Source organism: Zootermopsis nevadensis, unplaced genomic scaffold (assembly GCF_977971745.1).
Source record: "Zootermopsis nevadensis isolate Lab colony 2312 unplaced genomic scaffold, Znev_1.0 Znev_ptg000013l, whole genome shotgun sequence".
In the NCBI taxonomy this organism is placed as follows: Eukaryota; Metazoa; Arthropoda; class Insecta; order Blattodea; family Termopsidae; genus Zootermopsis; species Zootermopsis nevadensis.
Genome location: NW_028259145.1, coordinates 9,888,777 through 9,908,538, shown reverse-complemented (window position 1 = coordinate 9,908,538; position 19,762 = coordinate 9,888,777). Strand labels below are relative to the sequence as shown.

General features: G+C 36.1%; 2 protein-coding genes across 2 annotated transcripts; one reads left to right on the top strand and one right to left on the bottom strand.

The window, feature by feature from the left end:
- Positions 1 to 3,343: 3,343 nt before the first annotated feature.
- On the bottom strand, positions 3,344 to 12,540 carry LOC110830751 (1,5-anhydro-D-fructose reductase). Its single transcript, XM_022066019.2, has 7 exons — positions 12,244 to 12,540; positions 10,135 to 10,302; positions 8,798 to 8,998; positions 7,236 to 7,492; positions 5,918 to 6,080; positions 4,500 to 4,597; positions 3,344 to 3,574 (listed from the first exon to the last, which is right to left on the bottom strand). The coding sequence occupies exons 1-7, from the start codon at positions 12,310 to 12,312 to the stop codon at positions 3,526 to 3,528; spliced, it is 1,005 nt and encodes a 334-aa protein (XP_021921711.1). The 5' UTR covers positions 12,313 to 12,540; the 3' UTR covers positions 3,344 to 3,525.
- A 742-nt stretch (positions 12,541 to 13,282) lies between these two features.
- Positions 13,283 to 19,415, top strand: LOC110830748 (uncharacterized). Its single transcript, XM_022066015.2, has 3 exons — positions 13,283 to 13,722; positions 14,879 to 15,402; positions 17,090 to 19,415. Exons 1-3 carry the CDS (start codon positions 13,686 to 13,688, stop codon positions 18,962 to 18,964), a joined length of 2,436 nt encoding a protein of 811 aa, XP_021921707.1. The 5' UTR covers positions 13,283 to 13,685; the 3' UTR covers positions 18,965 to 19,415.
- The last annotated feature ends 347 nt before the right edge of the window (positions 19,416 to 19,762 follow it).

The following is a 19,762-nucleotide window of genomic DNA, read 5'->3' as shown; positions in this document are numbered from 1 at the left end:
ATCTCTCTCAACATTTATATTTTTGAAAGATATGCCCACTCACTATAAGATAAACAGCATATGAACATATCATAAATTGTCACATTGTGCACATGTACTTCGATTTGGCAATTCATAGGCATTATTGGCTTTATTCTTAATTTAAATACCACAACAGGGTCATAATAGGTTTTATGGCAGTTTATGAACTTCAATTGCTCATTTACATGAAAACACAAAAATGTGTCTATTCATAATGGCTCTATGTCAGTGGTTCCCAACCAAATTAGTGATCTGGGACTCGACAGGGCAGTATCATCAGAAATTATTTTTTAAGAAGACTGTAAAGTGCCTGAAAGAAGAAGCCTGAGGATTGGTATGTCCTGTTTGTCAGTTTAGGGTTTCAGGAAATGTTGAGTCTGAATAACTGCTCTTTGTTCACCGACAAGGATGTTAATATAAGCATCCCCTCCCAGAATTTCAGTTCTATTAGCTTACTTATACAGTATATCCTGTTAAAACTGTTATGAAGCTGTATTTACCTTTTTATCATTCACATTTAAAATTTCAGTCCAGTGATTTATTAGCTCTTTAAAATGGACCCAGCTGAGTAGATGCTCTTCCCTACACACACTTGAGGACATAAACAAATCCAGTTTTCGAAGTGTTTTTTTAGAATATCAGATGGACAAAATTAAAAAAATTCAGTAACCCAGATTGTAATGCACCATCATCAGAAACCTTTAGAATATAATTTGACTTTCACAATTAACTGCTTTACTGCAATTGGTAAAACGATTTAATGGAAAGTTACTATAAATTGAGATATTTCTAACAGAGAAAGGTTGTGAAAACAGCATCTAAATGTTATCACAATGTGTACATATCTAATTAAGTTTTGTCTTTGATGTGCATGAAACTATCAGGGATATCCAATGTGGAGTCCATCATAATAGGTCAACTATTGATCAGATCTTTTGCATTCAAGTATAATGGATCAGTACACCAACTATTACGTACTGTTTCTAATACTGGTATTTATTGTTCAAGTGACAAAGTTGGTACAGTTTACCTAGTATAATTTTTTGTCATCGTCTATGGTTAAGCTTGACCATCGTGACCCATTTTCGGGGTTCTCTTGCAAAAGTACCACAGTGGACCTAGTATAATACATTTTCGAAAATTCCACTGTCAACATCAATGCATTTTGAAACTCATGAGAGGACATGGTGTGTTGCTTGTCTGAGTGCATATTGACGTTCGTTTATGCGGGCGATACATCTAATAGGGAAGGACAATATTGGGCACCAAATTCATACTGTAAAGTGAAATAGCTCTATCTTGGAAACCATTCAGAATAGGACACATGTACATATACACATTTTTGCTTAGAATGACCGAAGCTATGACCTCTCAGAATATTGACCTTTCCTCCTGGGACATCCTGTATAAAACAATAATTTTTCCAGTTACGAGGGTCGCTCATTAAGTAATGCCCCACATTTTTTTCCTCAGAACATATTTATTCAAGATGGCTCAAATTTAGTGACAATATAAATCAATGTTTCCTTTACACATACTATTTTTCCACATAGTCCCCATCAACTTGTACGGTTTTACGCGAGCGTGGAACAAGTGCATGCATGCCTTGCCGGTACCAGCTCTTGTCCTGTGCACGTAGCCATGTCCTCACTGCTTGAATCACGCTCTCGTCATCTTCAAATCTTGTTCCGCGGATAGCATCTTTAAGTGGCCCAAAGAGATGGAAGTCGGAGGGTGCCAGATCTGGACTGTAGGGTGGATGGGGTAGCACCGTCCAACCCAATTTGGTGATTTCTTCCCGGGTTCTCAGACTTGTGTGAAGGCGTGCATTGTCGTGCAGGAGCAAAATTTCTGCTGGATGCTTGTGAGGCCGAACTCGTCGAAAACGCTTCTTGAGGGTTTTCAGGGTCCTGATGTACGCGTCTGAATTGATGGTCGCACCTCTTGGCATCACATCCACAAGAATGACCCCATCACTGTCCCAAAAGACAGTCATCATGACTTTTCCGGCGGAGGGAGTTGTCTTGAATTTCTTCTTTCTCGGTGATTGAGGATGATGCCACTCCATTGACTGCCTTTTTGTCTCTGGCTCAAAGTGGTGTATCCAGGTTTCGTCACCTGTAATGATCCGGGACAGAAAGACCTCTCCCTCAGCATCAAAACGCTCCAACAATTCAGAAGAAATCGTTTTCCTTTGAATCCTGTGGTCTGCTGTGAGACTTCGTGGAACCCATCTTGCGCACACCTTCGAATATGCGAGAGCCTGGATAATTGCAATCACACTTCCATTGCTGACTGAAAGCTGTTGGGCCAATTGTCGAGTTGTGATGCGCCGATCCTCACGAATAATGGCATCCGCGCGGTTCAACATGTCTGGAGTGGTGGCTGTGGCAGGACGCCCAGAGCGCGGCAGATCACGGAGCTCGGTTTCTTCACTTCCTGAAGCTTTAACTCTCTTAGCCCAGCGACCAACGGTGCTCCTATCGACTGCACAGCTTCCATACACAGCACACAAACGTTTATGAATGTTCACCACCGTTTCTTTTTCAGCAACAAGGAATTCAATTACAGCTCGTTGCTTGTAACGAGAGTCGTTCACAGACGCCATTTTAACAGTTCACTACAGCTCCGCTATCGGTTGGAATCATTTGAAACTCCGTACACGAACGCGGGAAACATCAAATCTCAAGCATGTAAAAGTACACTTTTCTATCTTCATTATTGGCTGAGAAAAAAAATGTGGGGCATTACTTAATGAGCGACCCTCGTATCTTGTATGATTGTGAAACATGGTCTCTTACCTCGAAGGAAGGACACAAGTGTTTGAAAACAAGGTGCTCAGGAATATTTTTTGACACAGGAAGGGTGAAATAAGTAAGGAATTTAGAATACTGCATGAATTTTTCAGGTCACCTAACATAGGAAGGAAAGTGAAAATCTAGGAGGGCTAAATATATACCATTCATTGGGAAGGCAAGGGGTGCATATAGAACTTTGGTAGGGAATCCTTCTGAAAAATAACCACTGAGCAGACCAAGGGGGAGATGTGAGGATAATCTCAATATGGATCATAGGCTCAGGATCATGTCCAGTAGCAGTCTTGGTGTTGTCGGTGGTGGACCTGCAGGTTCTGCTACCAGGGAGTTAGGTATGCAACAAACCCAAAATGTGCTTTTCCAAAATTGTCATAATATCTGGGAGGAATATAAATTAAATAATTTACCTTGTGTAAATTTATATTATATAATATTAAATGTTCAATATATTGCTGTTCATGGTCTACTGGACTGTTTTATCTGTGATGAGGAGCAAACACTAAATGAATATTACTATGAGTACAACTTTTAATTTATCACAGGTCACTGTAAATTTATACTTCATCATCCAAAACAAAAATCAAGTGTTTGCAACTCATAAGCAACTTACTCTCCATAATATGCATTTTCTCCTTGAAAGTCCATTCTTTAATTACAATACTGTAAGGTGTTTTCTGTGGCGGCATATTTATATTGATTCTTGTTGCTTGAATGGATATTCTGGATGCTTCTCCACTCTGTAAGTCAATAAAAACATTTAAATAAAGTTAAGAAACATAAAATGTGTGCATTAATCATTTTCTGACAAAATATCACCGTAACACTTGCTACCCTAAAGTTGAGGCTGCAGCAGGTAAGAAACATGTTCCATAGTATAGTTGGTGCAGTAGTTTTTGGCTGGTGTACGGGCCTACTCTGTGCACCTGAGGTGGCAAGGTCAGTGTATTTCTTTTGTTTGGCCGTTCAGTCCGATAAGCTCCCCGGTGCAGTTAGCATTATACTATCGCACAAGTGACTCGCTCCTAGCCTCCCCCCTTGAAAATTCCACCGGCCAAAGACTACCGCTGACTATAATACGGATTTTGGTGGGTTGTTGGTAAGATTGGTCTGTTTCCATCAAACTGGTCACAGTAGAATTCAACTCATGACTCTGCCAGGTTTTGCTTGTGTGGGCTTCCTTCAGGGAAGCAATGAGTCAGTAGTGGAGCCATTTACAGTGAGAATTGATGTTCTTAAATATTGATATCTGAGTGAAGTGATGTCATTGTTATTCTCTTTTTTCTGAGCAAAATGACACCAAACAACACATTGATCAGATAATATGTGAATTGAAATTGAAATTTTTGTGCACAATTCCTGATGCATAGTTTTTAATAAAAATCAAATAATCTTAAAACCCTGCATACTGTGTAGTGTATTGAAACAAAGTATGTATACAAACAAAACTGTTTACACTTTGAATGGCACTAATGCCAAAAACACATTTCAACCTCATACATACTTTATATTTCAAATAATCTTCCTCAGAAAAACAAAATATTACTTCATTCACACATCAGTATTTAAAAAACATAATTTTTAAATTTAGAAGGCTCCACTAGTGACACACCACACCCCCCTGAATTCCAGCCATGCAAAGAATCCAACAGATGGTATACTTACCCTTTCCAAAACATAAAGTTTATGATCCTGCCATTCTCCCCAAGGTCTAAGCCACCTAATTGCAACATTTCTTCAGGAGTCAGTTCAAAGTCAAAGATCTGCAACAGAAAGTTAAAAAATTACTCCTATGGTTTATCGTAGTTTTAGATTAGGTTAACAATTTTAAAATGTACTAGCACCTGAATTTTTCTATGTAGTTTATGATAAGACTTGAATGAATACAAGGATAATTTTATGCTAGAACTAACAAAAATTATCCCATACAATATGGCTAACAACAACCACTCCCTTCCCAAGTAAGGAATGTATTATATCCATTTCATGAGCCAAAATGAAATTTCTTAGAACTATGAAGTCACATCATCTTAATATTAGTATGATTTTCATATTGCTGAAAAAAAGGAGAAACCAGTATCTTGGATATATTCCCCATAGAAGCTTCAATGGGTTTTCCAAAAACTGAAAACTGCAGCTGTGACCACGTCACAGTACTGAATTAACATGACAGTGAAAATGAGCCAAATAAAGACACTAGTAACTGTGGTAACAGTAATGTGACTGGAAGCCTATATAACATTTAGCATAGACCACATCTATGGAATTATAGTGGTGTCCATCCTTTTGCTGGAGCTCTCATTGGATTGGAGATACAAAAGGCATCGAATGTGAACAAGAATTCTTAACTGATTACTGTCTTTTTTCTCTTCTTCATGGAAATGATCCAGCCACTGGTGACAGAGATTAATAAATACTATAATAAATATTTAGAAGCACCTGTCAACATCAATACACGTATTTCTAGTTCTTATACAAATAGAACATGATGAGTGAGACACACTGAAAAATTACTGCTTCACTCTTGAACAATTACATGTACTATTTTACAGTAACATGATGACATAATTGATGTTTCATGTATTGAAATTTCTACACATTTGCAATAGTATGAATCAATCAGACAAGACTGAAAAGAACTATGGTTCTGGGAGGAGTTTTTCTTTCAAGAAAGGCATTTGAGTCAAATTAGTAGGAACACTGCTCTCATACAGACAAAACTGAGCAGGAAATAAATTATCTCACTGAAACTTACAGATATTTTAAATGTGACTCCTATAAAACTGAGAAATAAAATTATCCTATTTTTCCTATTTTCAGAATTAATCCATTGGCCTAAGCTGAGAGTGAATTGTCCACTTCTATTCTCCCTTCTAATACTAAGAAATGAAACAAACTTCATAAGCCTCATTCTGTTACAAAGAAGAAGGAATATACTTAAGTTTTTTTTCACATAAAAAAGTAATATTTTTAGTTATGATTTTATGGAAGAAATCACTGAAAGTAATTCTAATAGCTTTCCAGGGTGCAAGAATAAGAAAGTCTGTAAGTCAGTGGGTTAAGCAGCACATAAAATTAGGTACCTGTCCATTTTCTTTAATGCGTTTGGGGTCCGCACTCTTGGGGATTACAATAATTCCCTGCTGTACCAGGTGCCTGAGTAATACCTGTGCTGGAGACTTTCCATGAATATTGCCTATTTGTTTCACCAGTGGATGTTCTAGAAGGTCTGGTGCATTGTTCTCCCTGGGCAAAAAAAATGTAAGGTAATATTAAATGATTAGTTATACAGTATCTGTACAGCATGAAGTATGAATAATATGTAATGTTCCAGCATTTATAAGCAGAACAGAACCAATGCTGCTCTTTTTTAATTTCTTTCTCTTTTGGAAACTAACAGTCTAATCTACTTGTGGATGTAGTGAGTCATGTTAGGTTCCTTTGAGGTTTTTTCAAAATGTGCCTCAAAATTTTAATTTGCATCTACAGAATTACTACCATCATAATTCATTCATTACTGCAGGTGATAATTAATAGTGATAACTTTTAAATAGGTATATGTCAGTTCAGGTTTCCCACAGCAAAATTGTAAAAACATGTTTATAACAGGAAGGGAAATCTTTAACCAGTAAATTCCAAATTTTGCATATATTTGGACGGTACTTTATAAGTTTGTAGTGCATCATCCCAGTGTGTTAAGTTGATTCTTGATTTTTCTTATTCATCACTTTTCACACACTTAGTTAAGTCCAATGGACATTCAACAGACAGGACAATAAATAAGAAAAACCAAGTGTTTTTTTTCTTTCTTTCTTAAATGTTAATGTGTCTCAGTCCAGACTCTTCAGAATTTTATTTTTCTTCATTAGTACATGGTTTTGAAAGGTGATAACGTTTAGTTTATCAAATACTTTTCAGATAAAGGACATAAAGGACCGCAGTTTCAACAATTTCTAGACATATTGCCTAAAAATGGATGTGTTGAAGTCTTGTGTTTGTTGCAATAAACTCGAGGGGAAAATGGTGAAAGACAAGACTGTTTTGTTCCAGAACTTCTAATATCTGCCGCAGAATGCTCAAGAATATGCATAACAGAAATTGATCTTCATGGAGAAAATGGAAGGTAACAAACATATTTACTTTACCCACCGGATACTTAACAAATAAATAGTTGCGTTCTTACCAGGCACAAAGTGCTTAGAATATATTCACAAAAACTAAAATTTTTAATAATGGCCACAAATGTTTAAACTGTGTTCACAAGAAAAATATTTTTCAGTTATGAAACAAGAAGTACAAAGAATACTATTAAATTTAAGTTGCTTATTTCATGTTCAGTTTTATTGGTTCATTTGCTAGTTATTTTGAATATATATGTCTGTAAACAGATTATGAACTCACGGATATTGAAAATTGTACTTCTGCTGAAAATGGAGCTTCGCACCAGGAGAACCTAGGGGTGAATAGGCAGTGAGGGGGATTCCTAGTTTTGAGCAACAGGCACGTAATTCTGGTTGTTGCAGATAAGCATGAAGCTCCACTTGCAGTGTAGCGGGACAAATTCTGGCTGCACCAACTATCTTTTCTAGTTGTGATATGTTGAAATTAGATACACCAATGCTGCGGGCATGACCAGAATCCACTTGTTGCTCCATTGCCTAATAATGGATACACAAATTCTGAATTATGCTTATGTAATACATATTTGGTTAGCAGAGATAAAGTGAAATTGGAGAGATTAATGCACTGCTTCTAAGTTAACAAATGTTAAAAAAAAAAAGCTATTGGTTTTATGGCTGCAGTGTTAATAAAATTATATACATATAGCAAAGTAACACAAAGTCACTTTGGAGCATTACCACCATAAAAGTGCATTAAATTACCAATATAAACCATGTTTTGAAATCCTCCAATCCTATGATTAATTTAACATAGTAAATGTTGTATTACGAGAAGAAATGGAAATCCATAATTTACAAACCACAAATACAATATCAAATGTCACTAGTGCCTGCTATAACTATTTAAGTATCGCATGCATTTAACTGTGTTGTAGCAGTTAGTTTTCTATACTGTTTTCAAACTGTAATTACAAAAGTAATCTACCAGATCTTTCAATCCAAGTTTGTTCGAATGTATTGAAAGCATTAGAACTTAAAGATATAATTAACACCGAAGTCTGCCATTGGACATGATCCTGAAGTAGTTCAGTCCATATTACATTACCAAATTCAGTCTTTTAAGATCCATTTGAAATAAAGTATTTTAAATCTCTATCTCAGTATTCCAAGTAGTCACTTTTCAAGAGTTTTCTACCATGACAATTTTGTGTTCATACTTTGTTTCAACAAAGCCACTTGTCTAGTCTATTGTGATATTCATTTAACTAACCTAACAATATGAGCCACGTATAAATCACAGAGTCCTATCTTATAATTTTGTTCATTCCCCAATTTATCTCTCTCTCTCTCTACCCACCCACACACACTTATATCAGAATATTTTTCTTTGTTTTCACGCACTTTTTAAGGAAAATATATCATATCCCAAAACCATATCAATCACTGAGAAAAGCTTTTGTCTTAATCTTCAGCATTTTGGGAGAGGGCAAGACGTAATCTTTTAATCAAATAATAAATACATTTCATATATTATTTAAAAAGCCATCATATTATATTTGTGTTGTTTACATTTTATCTGTATTTAAATTCTGACATTTTTCTAAGGGATCAGTATCTATTTTGACATAAAATTATCATTTTTCTGCCCAATAGATGTTATGGTATCTACCAGTAATGGTGTACCAAAATCTAATTCGCATCCTTTATAGTAAATGATGTGCAAGCCAGTACATATTCAACATTATATTAATGCCAGAGACTTGGGATAACTTTTGTTATATACAGATTTCACTAGTTTTGAAGTACACTTTCATGGAACTATAATATTAAATGTCAAATTACCTTCCACACAGCTAGATGATCTGTATCATCAAGTACAAATGACCCATCAGCATTCTTTGCTGGATTCTCACCAGTATTATCAGGTACAAACCCAAATGGGACATGAATTAAGTACAGATCCACATAGTCAAGCTGTAATCTACGTAGTGATGTAGTAAGATACATTTCCACATCGGAAGCACGATTTCCAATGTGGGGAAGCTGTGGATAAATTAAGTAATTTTTAAACAAGTTCCTGTTATTGAAATTCTTGTACAGTTATGAAATAAGACCACAGTTACACATATATAAGCAGTTCTTATCTTTCAGAATAATCCATATATGGTTTAATTAATGGTTTTGGCAGTAGCCCAAATATGGTTGGTGAATGGTGAAGTGGAAAGGATGTGGGAAGAAACATTCATGGCCTAATATAAGGTTCTATCATGGCATTTGCCGGGAAAAGCCGATGAAAACCATGGAAAACCTCAGTCAGGATAGCCAACCTCTGGGCTGAGACTTGAAACCTTGCACCTCCCAAATAAAAAGCTAACAACTTTAGCATGACATCATGTGGTGATAATGATATGCAACTTATTCAAAAGCAACTTTTGAATCCATTAGTTTATTTCATACTGCAGTACACAAGTACAAACTGCCAACATTGTCAAAATATCAAGTAATGGGAATGTTTTGTATTTGGAAGTTTCTTTCAAATATGTATGGTACAAACAAATATAGCCCAGTATCTTTCAAACCTGGTACGCTACACACATTATACTCTATGTTTAGAACAACACAAGTGAGTTCAGGTCAGTGAGGGGTCCACTGCTTCTAAGGAAAAAAGTTAAGGTGTCATAACATTTTTTGTAGTATTTTCATAATTCTAGAGAAAAAAAGTGGGGTGTGGTATGTCTTAAATTAGTCATTAGTGAAATATCTAACACTGCATTTACTTGATTAATCTCTCAGTATCAAGTTAATTTCTGTTGCAAATTGCATGAATCATGCTAACTGTTCATCAGTAAAGCACATATATTTTTCATGGTAGAGTGAATGTAGATAAACAAGAACTTTCTGCTGGGAACTGAAACCCAATCATTTAGCCAGTACCCAATTGGTTTATTGGTTGTGCTATACCAGCTCCACTACAAACCTCTCACATTAACTTATTTAGCAGCGTCTTCTGGAATGTTAATCATAAACTATACATAAAGCCATGTACTAGCCATTCCCCCTCTACTCAAATTTCTGTAGCAATTTTTCATTTGTATTAAGAAGCCATGACAAAATGTAATTCTGTGCAGCTGCTTTTTATCTCTATTGTGGCTGATATTTAAACTTTTGCTTTGTTTTACCTTGGTCATAATGAACAGTTCCTCTCTGCGGCATTTCCCTGCATCCACCCACCGTCTCAGTGCACGCCCAATAGCTTCTTCGTTGTTATAATTGAAGGCTGTGTCAATAAGACGATACCCTTCTTGAAGTGCCACCTCTACTGCATTTTCAACTTCTTCAGGTTTTGCCTTTTAACAATAAATTTCACAATTAATTAGTCAAGGTTCAGAACTGTGTTTGGCATGTCTGTTCGCATCTTTGACAGCACAAATCTCTTGATTATATTTTATTCATGGTGACTAAAACACAGATGTATGCAGATGAGGAAAGCTGTGTGAAAAGTGGCATTCCTTGTTTCTCACCCAGAAACTGAACACTGGTCTTGCAGCCAGTGTACAGTCCGGAGATAAGGATTAGCTCTATCTAGTGGGCCCAACTGAGTAGGAACCTGAAGACGGAGATAGAGCCCCATCTCCGAAACGTCGTTTTACGTTTTTTACGTTTTATTACTAGACGATGGATAATATCCAAGTAAATTTTTATTCAATTCACTTTAGTAATGAGTTATCCAATTATTTTAAAATCACCATAGCACTGGCCTGACTTTCAGTATATTAGTACATTTCTCTGTTTAGCATAACTAAACAGTTATAGTTTTGTGAGATTTTAGGATCTTATGACAGCATGTGTGAAGATTTCTGGGGTGCTGCACTGTCTACATGGCACATCCCAGTAGACAAATCATCTTCATTTATAGTTTTTAATAATGCTGTCAACAACTTAAGCCACTGGTTCCTAACTCTTACAATTTGATGACTCTGTTGATGCCATACAAGAATCTGAGGCCCTAAACTTTAAAAACTATGATTTAGAAATTCTAAAAAAAGTGAACCTTCAGATATCTGTAAATTCCTGTTAAATTGTATGTTTGTAATTTAATGTCATCTCTGCCTGTCAATTTATGTGTATTATAATTAGACTACTAGCCCATCTCAAAATGGAGCTTCACAGCCCTCTTGGGGGTTCTTGGCAAATGATGGAATAATATACATAAATTAATCGGTTTGAACACCATCTGGTGGTGGCGTCATCCCAGAGGTTTATCCATCATGGTTGTGCAGTAGCTGGTAGGAAATCTCCAATTTCTAGTGAATTATTAAAGGGGGCCCAGGGTCTTGGCCCGATCTGTCCCATAGACCCAGGACGGACAGTAAAATACAGAATGTTACTTCTGTGAATGGTCGTGGAATCCCCCCCCCCCCCCCCCGGCTGAAGTTAACTTGAACGTTGCAATGGCGGACGCGGCGTCAAAGTTGTGCCGGGTCGGAGATATTTGCGTAGTTTGGAAGTGTGGTGCCTGTCATCACGAACAGAACGTACCCGTGAGGCGTTCTTCAATTACGCTAAATCGTAAAGAACGCAAAAAACTGTTCTTATCAAATTAAATATTGAAAGGTTCTATGTATTCAAGTGGTTTAGGATAGGCCATTGGCGGGTGGTAATGAACCTTGAGGTTCTGTAAAAGTAGAGAATTTCTTAACCAGCTAAAGGCAGAGGAGCGTGTTGTGCGCTGATCACGCGGGCTTCCACGATGTTCGTATTACCTCGGGTATTTGGTTTGGTGCACGTGAAGGATTTTCAGAATTACGACCGGGGAGGAAATTCCTCCAGAAGCCTGTAAAGGGATATGTTTGGTAAGGAAATACGGATAACAAAGAGCATATCGTATAACGAAACTTCGGCAAAATTCTGGAAAACCAACTGATACGTCTTTTGTACAATATGTATCGAAAAATTGTGCATTTTCCACCAAAAATCGTTGCAGAAGAAATCACCGCCGTGGAAACCTGAAATCCAACGAAGCAAAGTATCCTGTGGTACTTGTTATGGGAGACGAGGGATTAGAATCATAGAAAGTTTAAGTTGAAACTAAATTTTAGGCCCTATTTCCACCACAATCTGGGTTCTAGCATAATCAGACACTTAATAGCATTTCATCCCTTGCTATTTTATGCGATGATCAATACTTTGGAAGGCAACCAATTTGTATTCAAAGAGTTGGGCGTTTGTGAAACGCATTTAATTTAAATTTAGTTAAACTACGAAACTTCAGATATTTCATGCCTTACCTGCCAGGTCCCAAGTCCTAGAAGGGGCATTCGTTGCCCTGACCAGAGAAGCACGGAATTCGTAGCCATGCTATCTGTACCACCCGCTTGTGCCAACTATCGGAGCAAGACTGCACCATATTCGCGTGCGCGCTGCTCCACGTGAAATTATTTGTAGCTATTTTAGTCACAACGTTCTTTTTTCGTCTTGCGCGACAAAGCTCTTTTGCTAGGACACTACCTCTCTCTAGAAGAAGGTATCTATATCATGGGAAGAACTAAACAGCCAGTCAACTGAATAAACATGTAACATACTTTTGTAAGTTTATACGAACATTAATATTTTTGAATATGCTCTGATAATTTTGTGAAAAGTAAGTTTTTACATGTACGTATTTTTAAGAAAAGACTTTAGATTCTTAGCAGAATGCTGCAACCTCTCATACCTGTATTTCTCGATAATGAAATTTACTAGAATTCAGAAATTTTATTTTAATTTTTTATAGTGATGCCCAACCCGAAAATTAAGGCACGATCCGTCACCGCAAGTGGTTAGGTTTCAAAAAGTTTCATCACTGAATGTGTCCGTTCATCTTCCCTCCTCGGATAATTCTTTCTTTCTTTCTTTTTTTTTCTCTTTTTTTTTTAAGCGAGTAATGGATATTTTACGTACAACCTACCAAACTGCCCTAGTGTATGAGCCATGAAGAAGGGGTGTTAAATTGTATACTGTTTCATATCTGCGGCTTGGGGGCCGACTACGCGGTTGTCTGCGGCTCGGGCAACCACTAAATTTCAGGAGGGAGGGGGGGTGAACTTCCCTTACCGTCGGTTTAACTTTTAAACTATATTTCCATAATTGTGTTTCTAACGAACACAAGAAGGTACTAATTTTGGCCCAGAATATTTTTATTGGATGTTTATATTTTTCATAACTCTTTACGCCTCCAAATTTTTGATAGGTCGTGGAGCGAGTTAAGTTCTATATCGTAATTTTTGTTTTGAATAAGGGGAATCTTGGAATTCAAAAGTGACAGAGGTGTGAGCGAACATACCATAGTTCAATTTTCAATCCTCTGAGAATGTCTGCCGGGAGAATTTGTAGCATAAACCTAACCACCCATGAAATTTTGAGAAGTCGGCGTCCACTGTGTACATGCTTACAAATCAGCTAAACTGTGAGGGAGTCATCGTTGGAATTTTTCTCGTACGTTAACTGTTGCTAAAACATACCATGATTTCAATGTAACAATATGGCGGTAGAGGTTGTGTGATAATCCATAGGTTGGTATCGATCTAATAATAATGCGTTCCTGTGGCGACGATCATGGATAATAGAAAAATGGGCGACGATACAATCTAAGAACGATTTCAACAGCAAGAACTCGCAAACAAAAACATAGTTTATGCATGTAGTGCATTGATTTCTTACAACAGGTCTACAAAGAAAGGTCAAAACAGTAATGTCCTGCTGCATCGCTTTAAAAAAGTCAAAGAAAGGTAACAGATGAAACAAAGACTAATGTTTTTTAGGTTATTGGTGAGGATTAGAGATTAATCTGACACCATAAACGCCCTGCTGGCTGAAGCCCCCCCCCCCCCCCCCGGGGTCGTGGTATGAATTCCAGGAATCACAAAAAATCAATAATTTTAATTGTATTTTACTAAATATTAACCATATCTTAAAGAGGAATGTTATATCACGTTTAATATATATGTGCCATTTTTGAGGAAGACTCATTTGAGATTAATGTAAAATTGAGGTTATATTGGATTGATGGAAATCAAAATTAAATTTGCCAGCCAGCATTCAGTCAGTAGCAAATTTCATCAAAATTTGTAAATTACTTCTTAAAATGTAATAAGTACACAGATGGATATGAACAAACTAAATGTGTGAACTGCTTTCACTTGTACAAAAGATGAATGCATCTTTGAGAAAACGATTACTGACTTCAGATGTAGTCCTGAGGAACATATGTCTTTGTGAGCATAATAAAAGAACCACTGTGCTCTATAAAAGTAGGACTTTTTTGATCAGTTGTACAACTACCAGCTGTTCTTGGAATACTGTTCACCATGGTGGTAGTTATTGTAGAGGTTCCTTTTGTAAAAGAGCTTGTTTTAATTCAAGTGATTATGTAAACAGATAACGATCACTGAAGTAATGAAAGTCCTCATATATGTATTCATTACATAAATATTTTTAATTATATTTTAATGAGATGTGAAATGAAGGAAAATGGACATTAAATTTGTTGTTTTAACCTTTATCATATAGCAATGTTAGGTTTAAATCCCTGTACTCTATTTCTGCTGGCTGGACATAACCTCCACTGTTAATAGTGCAGTGGTATGCTAGAGTGACTCATGTGTAAGAAGTGACACAGGAACATAAAGGTTACCTTATGATTGTTAATTGATCTGAATTAAAGGGAAGCTGAGAAGTTATCAAATACTGCATGCCATATATAATTGATAACAAAATGTAATCCTGAAACTGGCTATAAGGAATGATTGATTTAGGCAACACCTTTGGCTGGCCAAAACTTGTTTTCTCTTTATATGAATTATGTTATAATAAAACTTATGAAGTTTATACATGTGTATTATTCATTGTCTTTTAATCTTTGATTACTTATTTTCATTATTTTAGGCACAAAACTGCAGTCTTTTGATCATGCCTATTGTAGAAATGTAAATGAAGTTTCTTTGAAGAGAAATGTTAGAAATGCAGTATCAAATGAGAGGTTAACAGAAAACACTTCTGGAAGAGGAGAAATTGCAAGCAAGGAAGTATTTTTGAAAGGTTATGTAACAGAGGATAATGCAGACCATAATGTTGTAAGACATCTAAAAATGGAATCAGTCACTGAAAGCTGTAAGACTTCAACACAATTACCAGTACCAGATACAGCATATAATGATGTGGCTAAAGAACATGATTTGAATCAAGCATATATTTCGGACAGTATACAAAATGTAATTTCAAGGAATCAAAAAGAGAGGAACAATAAATTAGCTTTAAACAGAGTGAATCTCCCATGCACAGAAACAGTCTTTTCTTGGGAAAGAATTTCATCTCAGATATGCAGATTATGTGCATGTGCAAATGAATTACATCCAAAACAGCCCATTGTTGGTTGGTTGGGCTTACTAGATGAAGTACTTCCTGGTGTGGTAAGTACTTTTGTAGTTACATCAAAACTTAACCAGCCTGATTATAATGGAATGTACACTAAACTGTTGTTGGTACTTGTGGGTTATTGGGACACAAAACAGGAGAGTCGAATATCTTTACTTGGATTGGACGGAAAACTGCTCATGCGTATCAGTATACTCAGTTGTTGTTGTTATCTGTTAGTTCGTTCAGAGTTTGTTTGCCAAAAGGAAAAACAAAACCTAACCTAACCTATCCTATCCTATTTAAAACCGATGTGTCCCGATAACCTACAAGTACCTTGTTGTCAAATGCAGGTGCTAGGATCCTCGAGAATGTTTCATTAGTTAAATTCACATTATACAACTTAATGTTGAAAATTATGGGTTAAATGGGATACATGAATCTGGCTACATAAAGTCTGCCATTAGTACCTAGACATGTAGATATTTTACACAACACAAATGAATGACCCTTCCTATACTATATATGAAATAAAAACATAATTCAACTATAAATATTGTGACAATACATATGGCTTATAAAATATATTGAACATTATATTAGATGCTTTATGCTTTGATCCCATACTGCTGTCTAAGGGGAATTTCAAAATAACAGCCAAAAGTGGCCACACCAAATACATATTCATTGAGGGTCATATGAAAGAGAGATGCAGGTGAGTTGAAGACATTAGGAGAGAATATTAGAGCATGTGCTGGCATGCACAGTACTAGAGCATGTTTAGCAAACTGTCTTTTGGTGAAGATAAGGTGATGAATGCCCTGATAATGGAGGCAGAAAGTGCCTCTGAAAAAGACCAGAGTACACAGCGCTATAACCCAGAAGATAGCGATCTTTATATGCACCACAATGAGGACCTGTAATCCTACTGTTTTTAAAATTTTCTGTTCAATTTTTTGGCTTTTGCTTATATAAGCAAATCTGTGTTGGACAAGGGTTTACATTACTTATATTTTGCTTTGGTTAATCTTAATGTAACCTCACTAGCATATGTTAATTTAAAGAATATGAACAATTTTCATTTATTTGTGACCTGAATCCTTATTTTCTATTTACTGATCTCTGGAAAACTGTGTCATTATACAATTACAGCTGGCTAGCAGGTTCTCACTTTTTCATATATATTATGATAATACAGAATATAGATGTCTTTATGTTCAATTACTTTTCCATACATTCCAGTCATCAGGTAGTAGCCATGTTATTTGATTGTATAAAGTTTTCTCAGCTCTGTAGATTATAAACTGTCTAATGAGGGGATTATTATAAATTCTGAATAGAGAAAGATGTGGGTGGAAAATTTCATAGCTCATAGTACTTACTGTACCAGAATTTTCTTGCAGAAACAAGGTTTTAAAACTCATTATATGGGACCTCCAAAATTGTATGCACATGTGCTAAGCACTCAACCATGTTAGTTGCTGTGTATGCTCTTGGTTCATTTTTGGGGGTATCCAATTTATTTCTCAGCTGAAAGATAGATATGTACCTGTTGTTCTGGCTGGATTTTAATGTTTTAATTTATTTTCTCTAAGTAAATGCTGAAATACTTTCTAAAAATAGGCTCTTACTGCTTCCTTGCACATTATTCTTATCATTTATCATCATTACATCATTTTTCATCCAAAGTATTCGCTGTTGAACTGAATATTTTAAATATTCATATGTTGCAATTTCTTTCAGGTATCACTGAATGATGGACTTCCCCAACACATGTGCAGGCCATGTGCAAACAAGCTGTATACATGCAACCAAATAAAGGCTGAATTTATTAAAGCAGATCAAAAACTTCAAGGAATCATGGGATTTGTAAAGTCAGCAGGTCTTAATACTGGAACTGGCAACAGAATTCCCAAAGATTCAAATGCTGATGAAGGAACTTTTAATCCGACATTTGATAAAATAAAAGAATCTGAGTTTTTGTATGAAGATGGTTACAACAGAGAGTATTATAGTGAAATTTATGAAGTACCTGTAACAAATGAAACTGATGCTTGTCCTGAGGTAGAAGTATATGTAGGCCAACAAGAAAGTCAGGAGATAAATGGCCATGCACAGGAAAGCTGTTATAATAAGATATTTTCTGAAGTATTGAAGCTTCAGAAGAATAGAGTAAAACTGAAATATTCATGTGCTGAGTGTAAAGAGATGTTCTCTTCAAAAAGGACTTTAAGTGCTCATAAACGGATACACATGAAATTTAAAGGCCCAAGTGAACTTATATGTGAATACTGTAGCAGAAAGTTTATACAGAAACATAAACTGCTTGCCCATCTTCGTTCACATACAAACGAGAAGCCTTTCATTTGTGAAAACTGTGGACAAGGTTTTCGAATCAAGGAAAGTCTTAAGAATCATCAGCTGAAACATAATCCTCCTAGATTTTGTTGTTACATTTGTGGTAAGAAATTTCACTGTCAGGCCAATTTAACTATGCATAAAAAGACGCATCTTACAGATACCAGACTAATTTGTGACATGTGTGGGAAAATTCTTTCTTCCAAGCTTATTTTAGAGTCTCATGTACGCTCTCACCAAGGACAGAAACCGTATCAGTGTACAGTTTGTGGCAAATGTTATTCTTCAGCCAATGCACTTAGGTATCACAAGTACAGTCACTCAACTAAAACATTTACTTGTGAAACATGTGGAAAAGTCTTCAAACGCAAGAGATCCTTAACAGAACACATGAACTGTCATACTAAACAGAAAATGTACAAATGTCCAATATGCTTGAAGGCATTTGCAAATAGTGGTAACAAATGGAGGCATCTGAAGGTAACATGTAAAAAGATCCTTTGTGTTGTATGTAACCAGACTTTCCAAAACATTGACATGGTGGAGGAACATAGAGCCATGGCACATTCTGCGGAGGAGATTGCAGATGCTGCAAAAGAGTATCGAATGGAACAAATTCTACATTGTGAAGTATGCTTAGTTAGTGTTACAGGAACAAATAGTATGTTGAAACATATGAAGACAGCACACAGAATATATGAATTATTTACATGTGAACAGTGTAACAGATGTTTTTTAAATGAAGAACAACTTTTGCAACATGGCAACCCTTGCAAGTTGAAAAAGGTAGTGTCAGATTACTTAAAAGGTCCCCGTGGACATTGTAAAATTTGTTCTGAGCCTATATCTGGGACAGGCAATATGGTGAAGCATATGAGACGAGTTCATAAGGAATATAGGCCATTCACATGTGAGCAATGTCCAAAATCTTTCCTAACTAAACAAGAACTAGGACAACACAATATAAGTCACAGTGATTATCGCCCATTCTCCTGTCCCATCTGCCACACCAAATTTAAGTCTAAACATTCTCTCCATTGGCATGATATATCACTTCATCGGGATGTGTTCCCCTTTTCATGTCCTTATTGTGATCGTAAATTCAAAAGACAAACGTCTTTGGTTATACACAAGAGGACACACACAGGGGAGCGTCCTTATCCTTGCCCCTTATGTAAAAAGGCTTTTGCTAATAAAATTGACATGCAAAGGCATACCAACACACATTCCTATATCAAAAGAATGAAGATAAATAAATAGTTTGTAGCTCTAACAAGTAATGTTTCATGAAGTGCAATGTGTTACCCAGTGATCAAAGAATAAGACATATGGGTTTTTGGCTGCTTGTATCCTTGTGATTTTTTATGTGTGCCTTCCCCTACCCTACTTCTGACAAAATCAGATCTTTGTCAGTGTGGAATATCACTCCCCCACTGTTGTTCAGAGCATATTTACATAGGTTGATACACTATCCTGTCAGGAGTAAATGAATTCTCACATGAGAAGTGTTAGGCAGAGGACAGAAATGTCCTTTAGATCATAAGTCTCAGAAACAGTAAATGAACTAAATGTTGCAGCAGTTGGAAAATAATTTGTGGTGCCAATAAATGTATTAATCAGCAAAGTACAGAGTATAAAAATTTGACAGAATATATGCATAAGAATTTATAATGATGTAACTGCAAAATAAAGAAAAAATTTGATCTCTGAACATTGCATGTCTCAAAATGTTTCTGGGAATAAAGTACATACATAATTTCCATGTTAAATGGAGCACTTCCTACTACAGCATGGAACATCTGGATTGCAGATGAAGGAGTCTGTCGCCAGATAAGTAGAAAAGATGACACTTATTAATATACAGGGGATGGTTCTCTGGGATCATCTGGTTAGATGGATTGTATGAAATTGTATGTTATGAAATATTACACAGTACTTTAGGCACAATAGAGAAGACAAATTCATATAGTCTTAGTTTGAAAACCTGAAGAAAATACCGTGGAAATTCATAATGGTTTTGTTAAACCATACTTCATATAAATTTCTTATAACATTACA

Coding starts and splice junctions, on each gene's coding strand:
- LOC110830748 (XM_022066015.2), top strand. CDS start 13,686: ATGTCCTGCTGCATCGCTTTAAAAAAGTCAAAGAAAG. Junction 13,723..14,878: donor TTTAAAAAAGTCAAAGAAAG/GTAACAGATGAA, acceptor TCATTATTTTAG/GCACAAAACTGCAGTCTTTT. Junction 15,403..17,089: donor ATGAAGTACTTCCTGGTGTG/GTAAGTACTTTT, acceptor AATTTCTTTCAG/GTATCACTGAATGATGGACT.
- LOC110830751 (XM_022066019.2), bottom strand. CDS start 12,312: ATGGCTACGAATTCCGTGCTTCTCTGGTCAGGGCAACGAATGCCCCTT. Junction 6,081..7,235: donor AAGTACAATTTTCAATATCC/GTGAGTTCATAA, acceptor TTTTTTGCCCAG/GGAGAACAATGCACCAGACC. Junction 4,598..5,917: donor GCATTAAAGAAAATGGACAG/GTACCTAATTTT, acceptor TTTCTGTTGCAG/ATCTTTGACTTTGAACTGAC.